Here is a 21982-nt window from a genome sequence, read left to right as displayed (position 1 = left end):
CAACCTCCCTTCAGAAGGGAAGAAGGTCTCCCCTGAGCCTCCTCTTCTGCAGGCTAAGCAACCCCAGCTCCCTCAGCCTCTCCTCCCAGGGCTGTGCTCCAGACCCCTCCCCAGCTTTCTTGCCCTTCTCTGGACACCTTCAAGTCTCTCAATGTCCTTCTGAAACTGAGGAGCCCAGAACTGGACACAGGACTCCAGGTGTGGCCTGAGCAGTGCTGAGCACAGGGGCAGGATGTCCTCCCTGCTCCTGCTGGCCACACTGTTCCTGAGGCAAGCCAGGATGCCCTTGGATAGGATAGAATTAACCAAGTTGGAAAAGACCTACAAGATCATCAAGTCCAACCCAACACCATCTAATCAACTAAACCATGGCACCAAGTGCCTAATCCAGGCCTCTCAAACACCTCCAGGGATGGGGACTCCACCACCTCCCCGGGCAGCACATCCCAGTGGCCAATCTCTCTTGCTGGGAAGAACTTCTTGGCTCACAAGCAACATGGCTAGGGGGGGTGGGGGGATGGGAGGGCAGGGGGAGGACTCACCACAGGGGCCATCAAACTTCTTGAAGACGTTCTCCTGCTTGTCACAGGCGTGCTTGTTGAGGTCGCAGTGGCTGCGGTAGTCGCGGCCGTCGCTGCCGCAGACGGTGGCCTCGGGCACGCCGCGGCAGGAGGCAGGGCACACGCACTTGGCCGCCTGCCCGTCGGCAGAGGGGACGCAGGTGCTGCCAAAGCTGCAGCTCACCTCTGCACAGGGGTCCTTGGAGCCTGGGGGAGGGGAGAAGAAAGACAAAAAAAAACAAACAAAACAGTGGGGGTTTGCTTTTGGACCCCCGAGAAGAGGTTCGCCCAGCGCCGCAGGCAGCAGGTCCTGCCCCAGGAAGCCTGAGCTGACTGAGGGAGTTGGGGCTCCCAGGAGAACTTCTTGTGGCCTTCCAGGATCTGCAGGAGGCTCCAAGAAAGCTGGGGAGGGACTTTTGAGGGTGTCAGGGAGGGATAGGACTGTGGGGGATGGAGCACAACTAGGAGTGGGGAGATTCAGATTGGCTGTCAGGAAGAAGTTGTTGCCCAGGAGGGTGGTGAGAGCCTGGCACAGGCTGCCCAGGGAGGTGGTGGAAGCCTCCTGCCTGGAGGTGTTTGCAGCCAGGCTGGAGGTGGCTGTGAGCAACCTGCTGTGGTGTGAACTGTCCCTGCCCATGGCAGGGGGCTTGGAGCTGGCTGAGCCTTGAGGTCCCTTCCAGCCCTGACAGTTCTATGGTTCTAGAATGGTTTGGGTTGGAAGGGGTCTCAAAGATCATCCACTTCCAACCTCCCTTCAGGGACACCTCCCACCAGCCCAGGTTGCTCAAGGCCTCATCCAACCTGTCCTGGAACACCTCCAGGGAGGGGGCATCAGCAACCTCCCTGGGCAGCCTGTGCCAGTCTCTCCCCACCCTCATGGGGAAGAGCTTCTTCCTCACATCCAGTCTGAATCTACCCACTTCTAGCTTGGACCTCTGCAGCTCATCCAGTCCAACCCCTCTGCAATAATCAAGGACATCTTCAGCCAAATCAGGTTGCTCAATGCCCTCTTGAGCCTCACCCTGAACATCTCCAGGGACAGATGCTGTCCTGGCTTATTGCAAAAGGCTTGGACTGGATGACCTTTGGAGGTCCCTTCCAGCTCAAACTATTCCATGAACAGGAGTTTGAAGGCTGCAGCACCTCTGCTGCAGGGGCAGGCTGTGGGAGCTGGGGCTGTTCAGCCTGGAGAAGAGAAGACTCCAGGGAGACCCTAGAGCAGCCTGCCAGTCCCTGCAGGGGGCTACTGGAAGGCTGCAGAGGGACTGTTTCCAACATCTTCACAGCCTCTGCTGGGCTCTCTCCAGTAGCTCCCTGTCCCTCTTGAACTGGGGAGCCCAGGACTGGACCCAGGACTTCTGATCTGGCCTCACTTGGGCAGAGTGAGGATGGAGCTGATGGCTGTCCTTCCATCAGCTGGAACCTGGTGCTGAGCAGCAAGCTTGATGCCCCCAGAGGCAAGCAGGACTCTGAAGCTGTAGGATCTTAGTCTTGATGATCTCAGAGGGTTGTTTGGGTTTTTTCCCCCCAACCTAAATGGTTCTGTGATCAGCCCCAACCCCCCCCCCCAGCACACCACGAGGGCAGCTCAGTCCCCACCTGGCACTTCAGGCAGAGCCTCTCCACCCTGGCTGCTGTGAGCTCCCTTCCCTGCATCCTCCAAGAGCTTCTCACTTCAGCCAAGGAGCAAAACAAGGGCCCTTAAGGTGCCTTCTGCAAGCCCTAATGAGAGGAAGAGCTCAAGGAGCAATTTCCTCCCTGATGGGCAAGGGCCACACTCTCTTTGCCAGCCTTTGGTTGGGGTTGGGGTTGGCTTTTTTTTTTCCCCCTCCCCTTTTATTTTTCAGGTGATTTTTTTTTTCTCCCCCCTTCTGTATCTGTCCCACTTTGATGATTATTGTTTTCAATCAATCCCTCAGCACTCTCTCTCCCCCCCCCTCTGACAAGAGCCCCAGCAGGAGGGCTGCTGCAGATTTATTGCAAGCCAGAGCACTGCATGAGGGAAAGGTCAAGTTAATTTACTCGGGAGATGAGGAGACTGGGGTCTCATTTACACAGCTCCTTGCTCACAGCTGGTGAATGCCAGGCTGGGGAGGGGCTTTCCTCACCCCCCCCACCCCCACCCCCAGCCTCTGCATACACCCAGGCCCTTCAACTCAGCTCCTAGCTGTAGCAGATGTGACCCAGGATGGGATCCTGGGCAGCCTGCTTTAGGTGACCCTGCTTTAGAAGAGGGCTCCATGAGCTCCAGAGGGCCCTTCCAGCTCATTCCTTGACCCACACTTTGGGGCCACAGGCACAGCTGCCTGACAGAGAGTTGCTCCCTCCCCACTGAGCTGCCTCCTAGCATCACAGAATGGTAGAGGATGGAAGGGACCTCTGGAGGTCATCCCACTCAACCCCCCTGCTAAAGCAGGGCATCCACAGGGCCACCAAGGTTGGAAGAGACCTCAAGGATCATCAAGTCCAAGCTGTCACCACAGACCTCCTGACTAAACCATGGCACCAAGTGCCACATCCAAGCCCCTCTTGAACACCTCCAGGGATGGGGACTCCACCACCTCCCTGGGCAGCACATCCCAATGGATAGCTCCTGAACAGCCTTTGGCCATCACTTTGCCTGCTGCTTAAACTCTGCTGGTCACCAAGGCAGAGCTGGTGGCTCCTGCAGTGTCCCTTCCCACCAGGCCTGTCCCCATGCCCCAGAACATCCCCAGCACTGCAGCTGAGCTCAGGGGAAGCCTTCTCAGCTCTCCATGGAACCCTTCCCAGCTTTCCAGGGAAACTCTTCCCAGCTTTCCAGGGGAAGCCCTCCCAGGGGAACCCTTCCCAGCTCTCCAGGGGAACTCTTTCCAGCTTTCTAGGGGAAGCTTTCCCAAGGGAAGCCTTCCCAGCTCTCCATGGAACCCTTCCCAGGGGAAGCCTTCCCAGCTCTCCATGGAACCCTTCCCAGCTTTCCAGGAGAACCCTTCCCAGCTCTCCAGGGGAAGCCCTCCCAGGGGAACCCTTCCCAGCTCTCCATGGAACCCTTCCCAGCTCTCCATGGAACCCTTCCCAGCTCTCCAGGGGAAGCCCTCCCAGGGGAACCCTTCCCAGCTCACCATGGAACCCTTCCCAGCTCTCCAGGGGAACCCTTCCCAGCTCTCCAGGGGAAGCCCTCCCAGGGGAACCCTTCCCAGCTCTCCATGGAACCCTTCCCAGCTTTCCAAGGGAACCCTCCAGCTCTCCATGGAACCCTTCCCGAGGGAAGCCTTCCCAGCTCTCCATGGAACCCTTCCCACCTTTCCCTGGTCACCTCCCCTCGGGGGGAGCAGAGGGCCGAGCCTGCTGGCCTGGCAACTCACCGCAGGGTCCCTTGCTGATGACCTTGATCCGTCTCTGCTGGTTGCACTGGGCCTTCTCCAGCTCACACTCGTTGCTGTAGGTGGAGTAGTCAGAGCCACAGACGGGAGCCACCACCACGGGGCAGGCTGTCTTCTTGCAGACGCAGGAGGCCTGGGAGGGGTCCGCGGAGCTCCTCTCGCACACCGCCCCGAAGCCGCAGAGCATCCCCCGGCAGGCTGCGGGCACAGAGGCACAGGGTCAGCCCTGGCTGCTCCCCGCTGCTGCACGGCAGCGCCCAGCTCCACACACCCTGGGGAAGGGGCTGCAGCCCAGCCGGGACTGCAAGGGCAGTGCCAGCGGCAGGAGGAGGGTCGAGGCGCTGCGAGGTCCATTGCTGTGCTTAGCGCTTAGGGGAGATCAAAGACACAAGGACAAAGAAAGCACAAAGAGAACATCGAGCCAAGATGAAGAGAGGGCTGGAGCACCTCTCCTGAGAAGACAGGCTGAATTGGAGAGGTCGGGAGGTGTTGGGTACTTGCTAATGGCTTGGACTTGATGGTCTCTGAGGTCTTCTCCAGCCTGGTTGATTCTATGATTCTATGACACAGAGCTGCTGGAGGAAGTCCAGAGGAGGCCACAAAAATGAGCTGAGGTGGAAGACCTCTGCTATGAGGTGGCAGGGTATGTGTCAGACACAGAGGAGCACTTGCTCCAGACCAGCAAGCACTTGCACTGCCCAGGGCAGCTCTGCTCCCTGGGAGATGCCTCCAACACCACTCCAGACACAGAGGAGCATCACCAGCAAGCACTTGCACCGCCCAGGGCAGCTCTGCTCCCAGGGGGATGCCTCCAACACCACTCCAGACACAGAGGAGCATCACCAGCAAGCACTTGCACTGCCCAGGGCAGCTCTGCTCCCTGGGAGATGCCTCCAACACCACTCCAGACACAGAGGAGCATCACCAGAAAGCACTTGCACTGCCCAGGGCAGCTCTGCTCCCTGGGAGATGCCTCCAACACCACTCCAGACACAGAGGAGCATCACCAGAAAGCACTAGCACTGCCCAGGGCAGCTCTGCTCCCAGGGGGATGCCTCCAACACCACTCCAGACACAGAGAAGCATCACCAGCAAGCACTTGCACTGCCCAGGGCAGCTCTGCTCCCAGGGGGATGCCTCCAACACCACTCCAGACACAGAGGAGCACCACCAGAAAGCACTTGCACTGCCCAGGGCAGCTCTGCTCCAGCCTCTGTGAGTCCCTCACAAAACATGAGCAAGAGAAAGGAAAATCAAGGGCTGGGGAAGAAATCCTCCTTGGCTGTCCTGGAGTGGGAGAGGTGGCTCCATGAGCACACTCTGCTTTGTTCACTGCTGCTCCTGCAGAGCTGCTGGGCCACGTGGCTGGTGCCTCCCTGAAGAGGAGGCACTAATCTCCTTATCACAGCCACTCATCAGAGCAGCCAGCACCCACCAGCTCAGCCTCTGAATTCCTAATGTGCTGGGGGATGTCAGTCTGCACTTGGAGGCAAGGAGAGGAAAAGCCTCTCCAGACTCAGCAGTCTCGAGGCAGTGACAGCAAAGAGAGCACAGAATGGGTTGGCTTGGAAGGGACCTTCAAGATCAGCCAGTTCCAAACCCCCTGCCATGGGCAGGGACACCTCCCACCAGCCCAGGTTGCTCAGAGCCTCATCCAGCCTGGCCTTGATCCCACTTGATCCCAGCACCAAGCCTGCACTCACCACACCTCCCTCAACTCAAGCTCAACTCAAGCATTCATAGATTCATAGAATGGGTTGGCTTGGAAGGGACCTTCAAGATCAGCCAGTTCCAACCCCCTGCCACAGCCAGGGACACCTCACACCAGCCCAGGTTGCTCAGAGCCTCATCCAGCCTGGGCTTGATCCCAGCACCAAGCGTGCACTCACCACACCTCCCTCAACTCAAGCTCAACTCAAACATTTATAGATCCATAGAATGGGTTGGGGTGGAAGGGACCTTGAAGCTCAGCCAGTTCCAGAGGGACACTTCCCCCCTAGCTCAAGCTTGCTCAGGGTGCCCAGGATAGAAGCACAGAATGGGTTGGGGTGGAAGGGACCTTGAAGCTCAGCCAGTTCCAGAGGGACACTTCCCCCCTAGCTCAAGCTTGCTCAGGGTGCCCAGGATAGAAGCACAGAATGGGTTGGGTTGGAAGGGACCTTGAAGAGCATCCAGCTCCAACCCCCTGCCAGACACCTCCCAGCAGAGACACCTCCCACCAGCCCAGGTTGCTCAAGGCCTCATCCAGCCTGGCCCTGAACAGCTCTCCAGGGAGGGGACATCCACAGCCTCCCTGGGCAGCCTGTGCCAGGCTCTGCCCCTCAGCAGCCAGGTTCCCCTGCACCGACCACGGCACCAGCAGCAAGGCCACGCAGTGGGCACCCCTGGGCACCCCTCACCACCCTGTGGGCTCCTCCACAGATGGAGGCATGGAGAGTGACCTAGATAATGAGAGAGAGAGAGAGCAGAGAAGGAGGAAGGGAATGCTCCCCAGCAGCTCATTTACACTTCAATTCCCAGGGCCTTTGCCTTTTTGCCTGCCTTGAGGTTTCTTCCCTCTGTGGAGCTCACTGTGCACAGCAACAATGCAGCAGACAGGGACTAATATCATCAAATAATAAGAAAGAAAGAAGAAGAAATAAAGGATCTCTCTCTCTCTTTCTCTCTCTCTCCCCTGCCCAATATCTCAAAGCAATTCATCATCTTTATGACGCACTCCAGGTCGCCTCTGCTGCTCTTCCTCTTTCTCTCTCTCTCTTTCTTCTTTCTCTCTCTCCTTTTTATTTCTGCATCATAAAAAAATCATCACAGAATGGTTGGGGTTGGAAAGGACCTTAAAGGTCATCTAGTTCCATTCCCCCCCTCCCCTGGTATGGGCAGGGACACCTCACACTAGGGCAAGGCTGCTGGACCTCATCCAACCCGGCCCTGAGCACCTCCAGGATCACAGTGTCCAGGTGGGTTTGGAATCTCTCCACAGATGGAGAGCTCTGGAGATGGAGTCCACCATTAGTATATCTGCAGGTGACAGCAAGCTGGGGGCAGGAGTTGAGCTGTCAGAGGGTAGGAGAGCTCTGCAGAGGGACCTTGCCAGGCTGGGCAGATGGGCAGAGGCCAACAGGATGGCATTCAACAAGTCCAAGTGCTGGGTGCTGCACTTTGGCCACAGCAACCCCAGGCAGTGCTGCAGGCTGGGCACTGAGGGACACAGAATCAATAAGGTTGGGAGAGACCTCAGAGATCATCAAGGCCAAGCTGGCACCCAGCACCTCCTGACAACTAAACCATGGCTCCAAGTGCCACATCCAAGCCCCTCTTGAACACCTCCAGGGGTGGGGACTCCACCACCTCCCTGGGCAGCACATCCCAGTGGCCAGTTCCTCTTTCTGGGAAGAACTTTCTCCTCACCTCCAGCCTAAACCTCCCCTGGCACAGCTTGAGACTGTGGCCTCTTGTTCTGGTGCTGGGTGCCTGGGAGAAGAGACCAACCCCCAGCTGGCTACAACCTCCCTTCAGGGAGTTGGAGAGAGCAAGAAGGTCTCCCCTGAGCCTCCTCTTCTGCAGGCTAAGCAACCCCAGCTCCCTCAGCCTGCTGTGCCTGTTCCCTGCTCACAGAGGGGAGCTGGGACGTCTCAGCACTTCAACACTGTCCCCAAAGCACATGGCCAGGCTGTGCAGCAAGCTCAGGGAGCAGCCTGGCTGGAAGGCAAAGCCCAGCTCTGGTTAAATCATCCTGGAGCTGCAGAGAGGAGGCCCAGCAAGGCTCTTGGCAAACAATGAGAGCAGCACTTGTCTGGAGCAGGAAAAAAAGCTGCAGCCAGGAGCTGACCTTTCCCAAACCTCCTGAGCCACTGAAGATGAGGGAGAGAAACAGCCCAAGTGTGAGGCATCTATACAAGCCTGGAGCAAGCCCTGCAGGACAAAAGAGGGGGGGCGGGGGGGGAGCTGGGGAGCTGAGCTTATTGTGACCATGCTGAATAGCAGCCAAGCCTCTCCAGGTCTCTTAGCAGCACTGGAGCACAACCAGGACAATAAATATCAATAACAACAACGATAATAATGAAGGAGTGCACCTCCTGCAGAGGAAGGGAAGAGCTAAAGGTGCTGCTGCAAAGAATTCACGGTCCCCCACTCCCCAGCCAGAGCCAGCATGGCTCCATGGGTGGACACAGGACTCCAGCAGCCCCAGGCTGAGCCTGCCAAAGCCAAGAAGGGCTTTTGGAAGTGATCAAGGCCAAAGCAAAGACCTGCCTGGGTTCAGAGCCTCGGCTCTCAGCTCAGATGACTCTCTGCTCCAAAGCTCTGCCCTGCCTCCTGCGGTGACCACCTGGCTCAGGGTGAAGAGCTCAAAGGGATGCTAACGAGAGGCTCTCATCTCCTGCCTAATTAGGGAAGGTGAGAGACACACCAAAGAGCCTCGACTGATGGCATGGCCTGCATCAATGAGCTGAGAGGGAAGGGGAAAGGAAAGAGATGACAGCAGAGGGAAAAGAGAGAGGGCTGGAGCCCCTCTGCTGTGAGGCCAGGCTGAGAGACTTGGGGTTGTTCAGCCTGGGGGAGGAAAGGCTCCAGGGAGACCCTGGCCCAGGCTGCCCAGAGAGGTGGGAGATGCCCCAGCCCTGGGAGCACTCCAGGTCAGGTCGTTTGTGGCGCTGAGCAGCCTGCTCTGGCTGGGGCTGTCCCTGCTGGCTACAGGGGGGTTGGAATGGGTGAACATTAAAGGTCCCTTCTCACCCAACCCAGTCTGGGCTTCCATGACAAGCTGAGAGGAGCCCCTGGGAGGCTGTCTGAGCTGGCAGCTGAAACTGTGATGGGAAACTGAGAGCCAGGCTTTGCAGAGCATTTCTTACTGCAGTCTGGGCCCAGACCTGGTGGCATCATCAAACCCAAGCTGCTCCTGCAGAGAGAAGACCCAGTCCCCATTGCACCAGGTGCAGTGACACCAGCTCAGGAGCAAGCCTCCCACCCCAGCCACAGCACTTCCTCAGGCAGCCCCTAATTAGCAGCAAGGAGGGAGCAGGATGCTTCATTACCAGGAAAGCCTCTGCCAAGGTTCAGCTCAGCATTTCCCTGAGCAGGCTGTGTGGGCACAGGTGGCTGGGACTGCAGGAGTAGCTGCCAGGGCAGATGGCACCAGCTCCACCTCCTCCCATCCAACAGGGCCTGCAGATGCCCCAAGAACTGCTGGAAAGACAGCTGAGGGTGGGGACAGCTCTGCTGTGGCCAGGGCCACCACGAGAATGGCCACGAGCCACAGGCTGCTCAGCTCTGCAGACAGGGATGGGGTTGGTTGGGTGCTGTGAGGCTGCAGGAGGCTCAGGAGAAGGCTGCTGCTGAAGGAAAAGCTCCTCCTGGGCTGGGCCCAAGAGGCTGAGCAAGAGGAAGATAAAGAACATAGATAAGGATAAACAAAGATAAAGAGCACAGATAAAGAATCAGAGAATTGTCAGGGCTGGAAGGGACCTCAAGGCTCAGCCAGTCCCAACCCCCCTGCCATAGGCAGGGACACCTCACACCACAGCAGGTTGCTCACAGCCACCTCCAGCCTGACTGCAAACACCTCCAGGCAGGAGGCTTCCACCACCTCCCTGGGCAACCTGTGCCAGGCTCTCACCACCCTCCTGGGGAACAACTTCTTCCTCACAGCCAATCTCAATCTCCCCACTTCTAGTTTTGCTCCATCCCTCCCTGACACCATCAAAAGTCCCTCCCCAGCTTTCTTGTAACCCCTTCCAGATACTGGAAGGCCATAATGAGGTCTCCTTGGAGCCTTCTCCTCTCCAGACTGCACAACCCCAATCCTCTCAGTCTGTCCTCACAGCAGAGCAGCTCCACCCCTCTGTTCCTCCTCGTGGATGATGCAGCTTCCTGGCCCTTCTGCAGCACCTCACATCTGCAGCAGCCCGAGGTTTCAAGCTGCACATTGTCCTCCTCACCACCCTCCCCTTCTCTTCCAGCTGCCAGTTCTGGCCATTTGCACCAAGTGCTCCAAGCAGAGCTCCTACACCAACTCCTCAACTCCTCCCAACCACCTTCTTGCTGCTGGACCACAGCGGAGAGGAGAAGGAAGAGGAGAGGAGAAGGAAGAGGAGAGGAGAAGGAAGAGGAGAGGAGAAGGAAGAGGAGAGGAGAAGGAAGAGGAGAGGAGAAGGAAGAGGAGAGGAGAAGGAAGAGGAGAGGAGAAGGAAGAGGAGAGGAGAAGGAAGAGGAGAGGAGAAGGAAGAGGAGAGGAGAAGGAAGAGGAGAGGAGAAGGAAGAGGAGAGGAGAAGGAAGAGGAGAGGAGAAGGAAGAGGAGAGGAGAAGGAAGAGGAGAGGAGAAGGAAGAGGAGAGGAGAAGGAAGAGGAGAGGAGAAGGAAGAGGAGAGGAGAAGGAAGAGGAGAGGAGAAGGAAGAGGAGAGGAGAAGGAAGAGGAGAGGAGAAGGAAGAGGAGAGGAGAAGGAAGAGGAGAGGAGAAGGAAGAGGAGAGGAGAAGGAAGAGGAGAGGAGAAGGAAGAGGAGAGGAGAAGGAAGAGGAGAGGAGAAGGAAGAGGAGAGGAGAGACCAGGTTGGAAATGATCTTTGAGATCATCCAGTCCAACCTATCACCCAGCACCATCTGATCAACTAAACCATGGCACCAAGTGCCTCATCCAGGCTCTTCCTAAACACCTCCAGGGATGGGGACTCCACCACCTCCCTGGGCAGCACATCCCAATGGCCAATCTCTCCTTCTGGGAAGAACTTCTTCCTCACATCCAGCCTAAGGCAAGCTGCAGGGACACAACAACCAGCAGCAGGCAGGGAGGGTGGAGAGCAGCTTCAGCTTCCACTTTTAGCCTCCCCCATCCAGTTCTGCCCCTTCCTTCTCTCACTGACCAGGAAAAAGATGCAAACAATAATAACAATAATGATCCCCACGCTCCCAGGGCCAGCAGGGAAGGAGCTCAGACAGAAGTGGCAGGGATTAACACCACAAGCTGGCTACAATCAAGTGCTTGGAGATCTTGAGGTGAAGAGCTGCAGCTAATAAGCCCCCAGGCAGTCAGAGGAAAATGTTTCTCCAGCTTAATAACAATAATCAGAGTGGTAATGGCAAAAGAAATTGCTCTCTTCCAGCCCAGCAGAGAAGGCACAAACCCTCCCCCCCCCCCCAAAAAAAACCCACCTTAAAAAATGGAGATATAAAATAAAAGGTAAAAAAAAAAGGTAAAAAAAAAGGTAAAATAAAAGGTAAAATGTAAAATAAAGTAGAAAATATCAAATAAAATATCAAATAAAGTAGAAAATAAAGTAGAAAATAAAGTAGAAAATAGAGTAGAAAATAAAGTATAAAATAAAGTACAAAATAAAGTACAAAATAAAGTACAAAATAAAGTATAATAAAAATAAAATATAAAACAAAATATAAAACAATATACAAAATAAAGTACAAAATATAAAAGATATAATAAAATACAGCTATAAAACTAAATATAAAATATAAAAGGAAATAAAAAATAAAAAATAAATGCAATGAAGGAAATAAAAAACAAAAATAAATGAAATAAACAAAATAAAAAATGAGATGAAAAAAAGTAAGAAATTAAATTAAAAAATAAAATGAAACATAGAATAAATGCAACAAAATAAACCAAAATAAAATAAAAAATAAATGCAATGAAGGAAATAAAAAACAAAAATAAATGAAATAAACAAAATCAAAAATGACATAAAAAAAGAAGTAAGAAATTAAATTAAAAAATAAAATAAAAAATAGAATAAATACAACAAAATAAACCAAAATAAAATAAAAATATAAAAATGAAATAAAAATATAAAAATAAGAGAAAAAAATAGCAATAAAAGAACAATAGGATAAAGTCTTTTTGAAATAAAATTTAAAAAATAAAACAGAAAATAAAAATTAAAAATTACAGGACAATAAAATTAAAAATTAAATAAAGGTTCATGAAAATTAAAGAAATAAATTCAAATTAAAAATAAAAATTCAGCAAAAATTAAACAAAACGAAACAAAAAAATTAAACAAAAATAAACATTAAATTAAAATAAACATTAAATTAAAATAAAATAAAAAATTAAAATTGAATAAAAATGAATAAAATTGAATAAAATTGAATAAAATTGAAAAAGTAAAAAATAATAAAAATTCAAATGAGAATAATTTTAAAGTAAATTTTAACAATAAAAACTAAAATAAAATTAAATTAAAAATTACAAAACCCCGAAACTTAACATTAAATAAAAGTTCATAAAACATAACCAAATCAAATTCAAATTAAAAAATTAAAACGAAAACAAAAAAAAATGAAACCAAAGTGAACAAAAAAAAATTTAAAAACTGAGATTAAAAAAAAATTGAATAAAAATAAAATTTAAAATGGCCTAAAAATAAAATTAAATGGAATTAAATAAAAGAAATAAAATAAAAATTAAATTAGAATTAAACCAAAAAAAAATTAAATTAAATAAACATAGAAATAGAAACAAAGTAATGCTCCTGGAGCAGCTTTTGCTGAGAGCTCCTTGCAGCCTGCCTGTGAGCCCAGCAGCCTGGGGCTGGGCCACCAAGAGGCCACCAGCGAGGGGCTCTGGTGGGCACAGGGTTCCTCCCTCCCTGCCAGGGGTGAAGCTTTCATCACAAGAGGAATTTTGCCAAGGGAGGAGGAGGAGGAGGAGGACCCTGAGCACCCCCCAGAGTGAGAGGGATGTGGGGGGAGGCCATTCCCGGCAGCTGCCCGCTCCCAGGCAGCGCTGCCTGCTGGAGGCGGAAGGGGTTTGCCAGCCTGGCCCTGCTCCAGCCGCCGGGGGAGTGCAGCCCTGCTCCAAACAGGCAGAGGAAAACAATCAGAGGAGCGCAGCCAGCGGCCTGATTGCAGCTGGTGGGGGGGAGGTGGGGGTGGGATGTACCTGATTCACGGCTCACAGCATCTCCAGTGACAGGAGCGGGCCAGGCACGGGGCGGGGAGGAAGAAAGGCTAACGATGCGCAACAGCCACACTGCCGTGCTCCAGACAGACACAGCCGGGGAGCCCTGCAGCAGGGACCACAGGCAGGAGAAAAGAAAGCCAGGAAGGGACTTTGATGGAATCAAGAGAACCAACCAGGTTGGAAAAGACCTCGGAGATCATCAAGTCCAACCTAACACCTCCTGGCAACTAAACCATGGCTCCAAGCCCTCTTTACAAGGGCTTGTGGTGGCAGGACAAGGGGGGGTGGACTGAAGCTTGAGGAGGGCAGATTGAGGCTGGAGATGAGGAAGAGATTCTTTCCAGGGAGGCTGGGGAGGCACTGGAACAGGTTGCCCAGGGAGGAGGTGTTCAAGATCAGGTTGGATGAAGCCTTGAGCAAGCTGGGCTGGGGGGAGGTGTCCCTGCCCATGGCAGGGGGGTTGGAACTGGATCAGCTTCGAGGTCCCTTCCAACCCTGACAATGATTCTCTGAAAGGATTCCTTCTTGATCTGCACTCTGAGGATGAAGATCTAAAGAGGAAGATGTAACCATGGTGACCACACTGTGGGACCCCCTGGGCCAGCCAAGGGATGAAGAGAAGAATTGCTCAGGGTCCTGGGGCAGCAGCTCAGGGCACTGAGGTGGGAGGTTGAAGCCATCCAATGAATCAATCAAAGCAAGCCCAGCGCAGGGTGCTGAGCTTGAGCCTCCCGGAGGAGCAGCGAGGCCCTAGCACCAGCACAGCTTCCACGAGCCTGTCCTGCTGCCATCCGGCTGCTGCGGCAGGCAGGGGAAGCCGGCAGAGAGTTTTCCTTGTGCCGAGAGGGCAGAGGGGGAGGCAGAGCCCCGGGGAGGGAGCCGGGCGTGCGGCTGGGCGGCAGCGCCCGGCATCAATTGTGCATGAGGCGAGCCGCCCGTTGCCATGGCGATGGGGAGGCTGCTGCTCCAGCCCGGGCTCGCCTCTGCACGCTCACTCCCCTTCCCCAGCCCACCCTCCCTCCCATCAATATTCATTGCATCAGCCGGGGCTTGCTCAGGGAGGGAGAAGGAGCTGCCTGCTGCCCTGCTCCGAGCGCCACGGCGGAACCAGGCGGCCCCCAGCAGCAGGAAGGAATCATCCCAGGATCCAGGGTGGGACAGACCTCAGAGATCACAGAACCAGAGAAGCAACCAGGGTGGGAAAGACCTCAGAGATCACAGAACCACAGAATCAGCCAGGGTGGGAAAGACCTCAGAGATCACAGAACCACAGAATCAGCCAGGGTGGGAAAGACCTCAGAGATCACAGAACCATAGGATCAGCCAGGGTGGGAAAGACCTCAGGGATCAAGTCCAACTTCTCACCCAACACCTCCTGACAACTAAACCATGGCACCAAGTGCCACATCCAGTCCCCTCCTGAACACCTCCAGGGATGGGGACTCCACCACCTCCCTGGGCAGCACATCCCAGTGGCCAACAACCCTCTCTAGGAAGAACTTTCTCCTCGCCTCCAGCCTAAACTTCCCCTGGCACAGCTTGAGACTGTGACATCCACAACCTCCCTGGGCAACCTGTGCCAGTGTCTCCCCACCCTCACTGTAGAGAATCCCTTCCTAACATCCAGCCTAATCATGTGCTAAACCCAGGAGCTGGAGACAGAGAGATGGGAGGGAGCAAGGTGGAGGTGGTGCTGGGGGTGGGCAGGGTGGGGCAGGGGGGAGTTGGAAGCATCTTGTGTTCTTGGGTCTGAAACATCAAAGCCACTCTTGCACATCAAACACCACCTCAGAAGACTCAGTCATCTGCCAGCAGCCCCCTGCCAGAGCAGCTCTGGGCAGGCTCCGCCAGCTCCCAGGCACTGGGAGAAGCCACAGCACCACAGCCTGGTAGGGGTTGGAAGGGACCTCTAGAGGTCATCCAGTCCAACCCCCCTGCCAGCACAGGGACACCTAGAGAAGGTCCCCCAAGGACACAGCCAGGCAGGTTTGAATGTCTCCAAGGCAGGGGCACCTAGAGAAGGTCCCCCAGGGACACAGCCTGGGAGGTTTGAATGTCTCCAAGGCAGGGGCACCCAGAGAAGGTCCCCCAGGGACACAGCCTGGGAGGTTTGAATGTCTCCAAGGCAGGGGCACCCAGAGAAGGTCCCCCAGGGACACAGCCTGGGAGGTTTGAATGTCTCCAAGGCAGGGGCACCTAGAGAAGGTCCCCCAGGGACACAGCCTGGGAGGTTTGAATGTCTCCAAGGCAGGGGCACCCAGAGAAGGTCCCCCAGGGACACAGCCAGGCAGGTTTGAATGTCTCCAAGGCAGGGGCACCCAGAGAAGGTCCCCCAGGGTCACAGCCAGGCAGGTTTGAATGTCTCCAAGGCAGGGGCACACAGAGAAGGTCCCCCAGGGACACAGCCAGGCAGGTTTGAATGTCTCCAGAGATGGAGTCTCTATCAGAGGAGTTTGGAAAGAGGTTTGGAACCAAGGGCTGGGAGCGAGCCGCCAGCCTCCCCAGCAGGCTTCCACCACCCTCCCAGCTCATCCCAGGACACCCAGAGCCCCCCAGCACCACACAGAAGCAGCAGCCCAGAGCAGGATCTTGCCCTGAGGAGAAGCAGAAGGCCCAGAAGGGTGGAGGCAGGGGGGGATGGATGGCAGCCCAGCCCCAGCCCGGGTGGAGGCAGGGGGGGATGGATGGCAGCCCGGCCACAGCCCACGCCAGGGAGGGAGGCAAAGGCAAGGCATAAAAACCTCCCTGGATTGTTTCATCCTGCTCCCACCTGCAGAGACCACGCTCTGCAGACCTGGGTGTTTACAAATCAGGGAGATGAGAGAGCAGAGCAGGGCAAGGAGAGGGCTGCTGCATGCCAGGGGGCAGAGTCAGCTCCTCAGCAGCCAGGGCAGGGCCAAAGCCAGCACTCAGCTGCACGAAGCCCAGCAGGCTGCCCTTGGACAACCTCTCCCAGGCTGACACTTTGCAAGGCCTTCTCCTGCTCTTCAGAAGGAGCCTGCTCTTTGTAGGGGCTGCTGGCAGGGTGAGAGGGAATGGATTGAAGCTTGAAGAGGGCAGATTAAGACTGAATATTAGGAAGAAATTCTCTACAGTGAGGGTAGGGAGACACTGGGACAGGTTGGATGTCCCCTCCCTGGAGGTGTTCAGGGCCAGGCTGGATGAGGGCTTCAGCAACCTGGGCTGGTGGCAGGTGTCCCTGCCCATGGCAAGGGGCTTGGAACTGGGTGAGCTTTAAGGTCCCTTCAGCCCCAGAGGGTCTCAGCCAGCATCATGCCCCTTGTGGTTCCCTTGGCTCTCCCACTGCACTTCACATCACAGAATCACCAAGGCTGGGACAGACCTCAGAGCTCATGGAGTCCAACCTGGCACCACAGCCCTCCTGACTAAGCCATGGCACCAAGTGCCACCTCCAAGCCCCTCTTGAACACCTCCAGGGATATGAAGCACTGAACATCACAACTGCATCCCCTCAGCCTCCTTTCCTCCAGAGAGCTGCAGAGAATAGAATAGAATAGAACAGAACAGAACTGAACTGAACTGAACTGAACTAACCAGGTTGGAAGAGACCTTCAAGATTATCAAGTCCAACCTTCAAGATTATCAACCCAACACCATCTAATTAACTAAACCCTGGCACCAAGCACCCCATCCAGTCTCCTCCTAAACACCTCCAGGGATGGTGACTCCACCACCTCCCTGGGCAGCACATCCCAAGGGCCAATCTCTCTCTCTCTGCAAGAAGGTCTCCCCTGAGCCTCCTCTTCTGCAGGCTAAGCAACCCCAGCTCCCTCAGCCTCTCCTCCCAGGGCTGTGCTCCAGACCCCTCCCCAGCTTTGTTGCCCTTCTCTGGACACCTTCCAGCATCTCAACATCTTTCCTAACCTGAGGAGCCCAGAACTGGCCACAGGCCTCCAGGTGTGGCCTGAGCAGTGCTGAGCACAGGGGCAGGAGCTGGCAGGGATGCAGTAGGTAGCAGACACCAACCTCAGCATGGCCTGGCCAGGGGGAAGAGAAGACCAAACAAACTAAATGCTGCTTCTTGGTCATATTGCCCTGAGACTAAAAGCCAGGAGGACACTTCTGGGAGAGGGGAGGTTGAGCTGGGGGTGGGGGGGAAGCAAGGCCAGCTTGGCATCTGCAGCCTGAGCAAGGACCTGCTGCAGGGAGGGGGGAAAGGAACACCTCTGCAAGGGGCCCCAGCTCCTCCTCCCCTTCCAACACTTAAGCCACGTAAGATGAAAGTGCATAAATTGATCCCCAAGAGAAAGCTCAAACCCTCCCTGTAAATGGAGAAGAAAATGCTCTCCAGAGATCAAAAGTGGTGTCTAATAACAGCTGCTACCTTATCTGCAGCTCAGGGTTTGAAGAGCTATGTTTAGCACCTCTCCCCTCTCCAGAGCAACCCTGGAGCTGTCTGAGCATGCTGGGCTGAAGCAGCCTTTGCTGTGCTGCTCAGGGTGCAAATCCCAGGCAGGGAAACAGTCAGCCTCCCACTGCAGCAAGGGGCAACAAAGACAGGCTGGGGGAGGGGGGAGGTGGGTTAGAGCCTAGGGGTGAAGCTCCACAAGCAGCCCCCAGTTCTGCCTCCTCAGGTGATGCTTCACTGGGGCAAATGGACTGGAAGAGAAGAGAAGAGAGTGGAAGAGAAGAGAAGAGAGTGGAAGAGAAGAGAAGAGAGTGGAAGAGAAGAGAAGAGAGTGGAAGAGAAGAGAAGAGAGTGGAAGAGAAGAGAGTGGAAGAGAAGAGAGTGGAAGAGAAGAGAGTGGAAGAGAAGAGAGTGGAAGAGAAGAGAGTGGAAGAGAAGAGAGTGGAAGAGAAGAGAGTGGAAGAGAAGAGAGTGGAAGAGAAGAGAGTGGAAGAGAAGAGAGTGGAAGAGAAGAGAGTGGAAGAGAAGAGAGTGGAAGAGAAGAGAGTGGAAGAGAAGAGAGTGGAAGAGAAGAGAGTGGAAGAGAAGAGAGTGGAAGAGAAGAGAGTGGAAGAGAAAACCAGTTTGGAAGAGACCTTTGAGATCCTCAAGTCCAACCTCTCACCCAGCACCATCTGATCAACTCAACCATGGCACCAAGTGCCTCGTCCAGGCTCTTCCTAAACACCTCCAGGGATGGGGACTCCACCACCTCCCTGGGCAGCACATCCCTATGGCCAATCCCTCTTCCTGTGGAGAACTTCTTCCTAAGATCCAGCCTAAACCTCCCCTGGCACAGAAATAGGAGCAAGAAAAGAAGGGGGAGACTCATAGAATGGGATGGGTTGGAGAGGACCTTAAAGTCTAGCTCCAAGCCCCCTGCCATGGGCAGGAACACCTCCCACCAGCACAGGTTGCTCAAGGTCCTATCCAACCTGCCCTTGAACACCTCCTGAGAGGGAGCATCCACAGCCTCCCTGGGCAACCTGTGTCTCACCACCCTCACTGGATCACCCACAAGGATGAGCAGAGGGCTGGAGCTGCTCTGCTATGAGGACAGACTGAGAGAGTTGGGGCTGTGCAGGCTGGAGAGGAGAAGGCTCCCAGGAGACCTAATTGTGGCCTTCCAGGATCTGCAGGGGGCTCCAGGAAAGCTGGGGAGGGACTTTTGAGGGTGTCAGGGAGGGATAGGACTGGGGGGGATGGAGCAAAACTAGAAGTGGGGAGATTGAGATTGGCTGTGAGGAAGAAGTTGTTCCCCAGGAGGGTGGTGAGAGCCTGGCACAGGCTGCCCAGGGAGGTGGTGGAAGCCTCCTGCCTGGAGGTGTTTGCAGCCAGGCTGGAGGTGGCTGTGAGCAACCTGCTGTGGTGTGAGGTGTCCCTGCCCATGGCAGGGGGGTTGGAACTGGCTGAGCCTTGAGGTCCCTTCCAACCCTGACAATGATTCCCTGATTCCATGAAAGGATTTCTTCCTGATCTCCACTCTGAGGATGAAGATCTGAAGAGGAAGATGCAACCACAGCGACTTCACTGTGGGACCCTCTGGGCCAGCCAAGGGATGAAGAGAAGGATGGCTCAGGGTCCTGGGGCAATCAAAAGAGCAGCTCAGGTCACTGAGGTGGGAGGCTGAAGTCCCATCCTGGAGATGCAGGAGGGCAGTGGCAGGCTGTGCTGCAGCAAAGCCTTGGAGAAGGTGGAAGCTGCAGGTAATGAAAAGTGAGCAGCTGCTGAGAAGCCTGCTACAAAGATTTCACCTTGTGCAGGGAGAGAGAGAGACTGATTTCTTTTCCCCCTGCTCTGTGATGTGTGACAAGGCCTCCCACCACGCTCCAGCGCTCCCAGTCCCTCCTAGCTCAGCTATGAGCCTGGCCTGGCACAGCCTGAGGTGCAGAACCGCTCCCCCAGCTCAAGCAGTGCCCAGCTGGGCTCTGCCTGCCTGCTTTGGGACAGGCAGTGCCTCACTGCAGGGTGCAAACCTCTCCCTGCTCCCCACCGTGCTTCACACACAAGGCTGGGGGTTAGAAGGGACCTCTGGAGCTCATCTAAGTCCTGCCAGAGCAGGGTGACCCAGAGCTGGCTGCACAGGTTGGCATCCACAGATGGGAGACTCCACCACCTCTCCGGGCAGCCTGCTCCAGGGCTCCAGCAGCCTCCAGTTAAAGAAGTTCCTCCTCATGTTAAGATGGAACTTCCTATGGACTAATCTGTGCCTGCTGCCCCCTGTCCTGCCCCTGGGCACCACTGAAACAAGCCTGGCCCCATCCTCCTGACAGCCACCCTTCAGGTATTGATCAGCACTGATGAGATCCCCCTCACTCAGTCTGCCCCAAGGCCCTTTCAACCTTTTCCCCCCTGCCATCCTCAGCAGAGGAGAGGTTCCTCAGCACTGCAAGGCTTGGGAGGGGAACACTGACAGCCAAGCAAGCAGGAGAGCATCTCCCTGGAGCCACCACCACCACCCTGGGACATCCCATGCTCCATACACCCCTCCGCTCCACGGAGCAGCCCTTCCCCACACACAGCTCCCGGCGTGGGAGAGCCTTGGGGCTGGCAAAAGCACAAGTGTGAAAGGAAGGAAAGCGTGGGGTGGGCAGGAAAAGTCCAGGGGGCTGCAGAATGCATCTGTGGGCAGGCAGGAAGAGGGGGGAAAAAATAGAGCTGAGCAGCTGGGGCTGCAGCTCCTTCTGCTTCTGGCTGAGCTCAGCCCCACCACGAAGCCTGCACCCTGACTTCATTCGGCAGCATCCAGGGCTCAGGACAGGAAGGACAGGACAGGACAGGACAGGACAGGACAGGAGTAGACCAAACCAGGTTTGAAAAGACCTTTGAGACCATCAAGTCCAACCTATCACCCAACACCACCTAATCAACCAAACCATGGCACCAAGCACCCCATCCAGGCTCTTCCTAAACACCTCCAGGGATGGGGACTCCACCACCTCCCTGGGCAGCACATCCCAAGGGCCAATTCCTCTTGCTGGGAAGAACTTCTTCCTCACCTCCAGCCTAAGCCTCCCCTGGCACAGCTTGAGACTGTGGCCTCTTGTTCAGGTGCTGGGTGCCTGGGAGAAGAGACCAACCCCCACCTGGCTCCAACCTCCCTTCAGGAAGTTGGAGAGAGCAATAATGTCTCCCCTGAGCCTCCTCTTCTCCAGGCTAAGCAACCCCAGCTCCCTCAGCCTCTCCTCCCAGGGCTGTGCTCCAGCCAGAAGAGAAATGGGCTGGGATTAGCAGCCAGAGCCTGCTGGTGCCTCATGGACAAAGGGAATGACCCTGAGGAGCTTGTGGCAAGTTTGACTTTCATGGCTTCCCCCCCAGGACAGCCAAGCATCTCCTCCCCTGTGTCCCTGACAGACATCCTTGGAGAAACTACAAGCCCAGAGCTGCCTCTCTCCAGCAGGGACTGGAGAAGGAAAGGCTCAGAGTGAATTTGGCAGCAGCAGGAGGATTTGGACAGCAAACATCTCCTGAGGCATGCAACAGCCCCAAGCTCCTCACAGCCACCACGCAGCAAGGCTCAGCTCCAGGGCTGCAGGCAGGCTGTGGGCAGCAGGAATAAAGCAGGGGGGGAAGAACCTCCAAAGACTTCTGAGCCCCCAGGCAATTATCTTCCCCTTAGCACAGGTTGGTGGCCAGAGGAAGATGTCCACCAGCATTATGGGGTGGTAATTAAAACCAATCAACTAAGGAAGGACAACAATCTCCTCCTGGTGAAGGATAAAACCAGAGCAGGGCTGCTGAGACGCGGCTCAGGCACGGCCAAGGAGCATCACAGCCAGGTCAAGCCTCTCCCCACACCCTGCCAGGAGCCACTGGAGCAGAAGGGGAGCTGAGGAGAGGACATCCAGCAGCCAGCTGAAAGGCACTGCCCAGGACTGGGAGCCCTGGAGGATCAATCCACTAACCTATGCCCTAAGCAGGCTTGAAGAGCCACCTGCAGCAGCATGTCCTCTACCTCACTGCCATGCCTGGGGCCAGTCCTGCCAAGGCTGCATTTGAGGGGCTGCCAGGCACAAGGAAGCATTTCCCCCACTGTTTAATTTCTCCTCTCCTGCTTGGCTGCTGCTGCTCTGCATCCAGAAAGGAGTGCTCAGCGCTGCTCCCCTCGGCAAGGCGCCGCAGGCCGGGGCCACCAGCACTCCGTCCGGGCTTGCCAAAAGGCAAGGTGGGTGTCCAGCCCCCCTCAGCCCCCATGGGTGCTCCCAAACCCGGCAGAGAGAGGCCCCACAGCTGGCTGATGCCCTCACCAAGCCATCTCAGAGGCACCCAGGTGCCAGCAACAGAGCTGCAGCTCACCGCCCTGCTGACCTGCCCTGACTCTCCTGCTCCCCGGGAGCTGCTTGCTGAAGGAAGATGTAGCTCTGAGGGGAGGACAAACTCCTCCACTTGAATCAGAAGGCTGTTGGGGACAGGAAGAACCCCAAACCTGCCAGGCCACCGAGCTGGTGATAGCACAAGGGGCCGAAGAGGGTGCTGGAGCCTGCGCTCCCCCAAGAGGGGTGGGAGAGCAGCGCGGGTGGAGAACGACGAAGGGAGAACGATAGGAAACGGCCTCAAGCTGCACCCAAGGAGGTTCAGGGTGGATGCTAGGAGCAATTTCTTTGCTGCAGGAGTGGTCAGGCACGGGAACAGGCTGCCCAGGGAGCTGGTGGAGTGCCCATCCCTGGAGGTGGGCAAGAACTGTGCAGATGCGGCACTGGGGGCCGTGGTGGCGTCGGGTTGAATGTTGGGCTGGATGACC

At 55.2% G+C, this 21982-nt stretch overlaps 1 protein-coding gene across 1 annotated transcript in view; it reads right to left on the bottom strand.

The window, feature by feature from the left end:
* AGRN (agrin) overlaps nt 1-21982 on the bottom strand; it is a 151892-nt gene that overhangs the window by 53390 nt on the left and 76520 nt on the right. Inside the window, exons 5-6 of the mRNA XM_054175724.1 lie at nt 3905-4120; nt 543-767 (exon numbers count right to left, since the gene is read on the bottom strand). Coding sequence (XP_054031699.1) covers nt 543-767; nt 3905-4120 — 441 coding nt within the window. The remainder of the gene's footprint in view (nt 1-542; nt 768-3904; nt 4121-21982) is intronic.

Source organism: Dryobates pubescens, chromosome 33 (genome assembly GCF_014839835.1).
Source record: "Dryobates pubescens isolate bDryPub1 chromosome 33, bDryPub1.pri, whole genome shotgun sequence".
NCBI lineage: Eukaryota > Metazoa > Chordata > Aves > Piciformes > Picidae > Dryobates > Dryobates pubescens.
The sequence above is the reverse complement of the archived record's forward strand: the minus strand, read 5'-3'. Positions and strand labels throughout refer to the sequence as shown.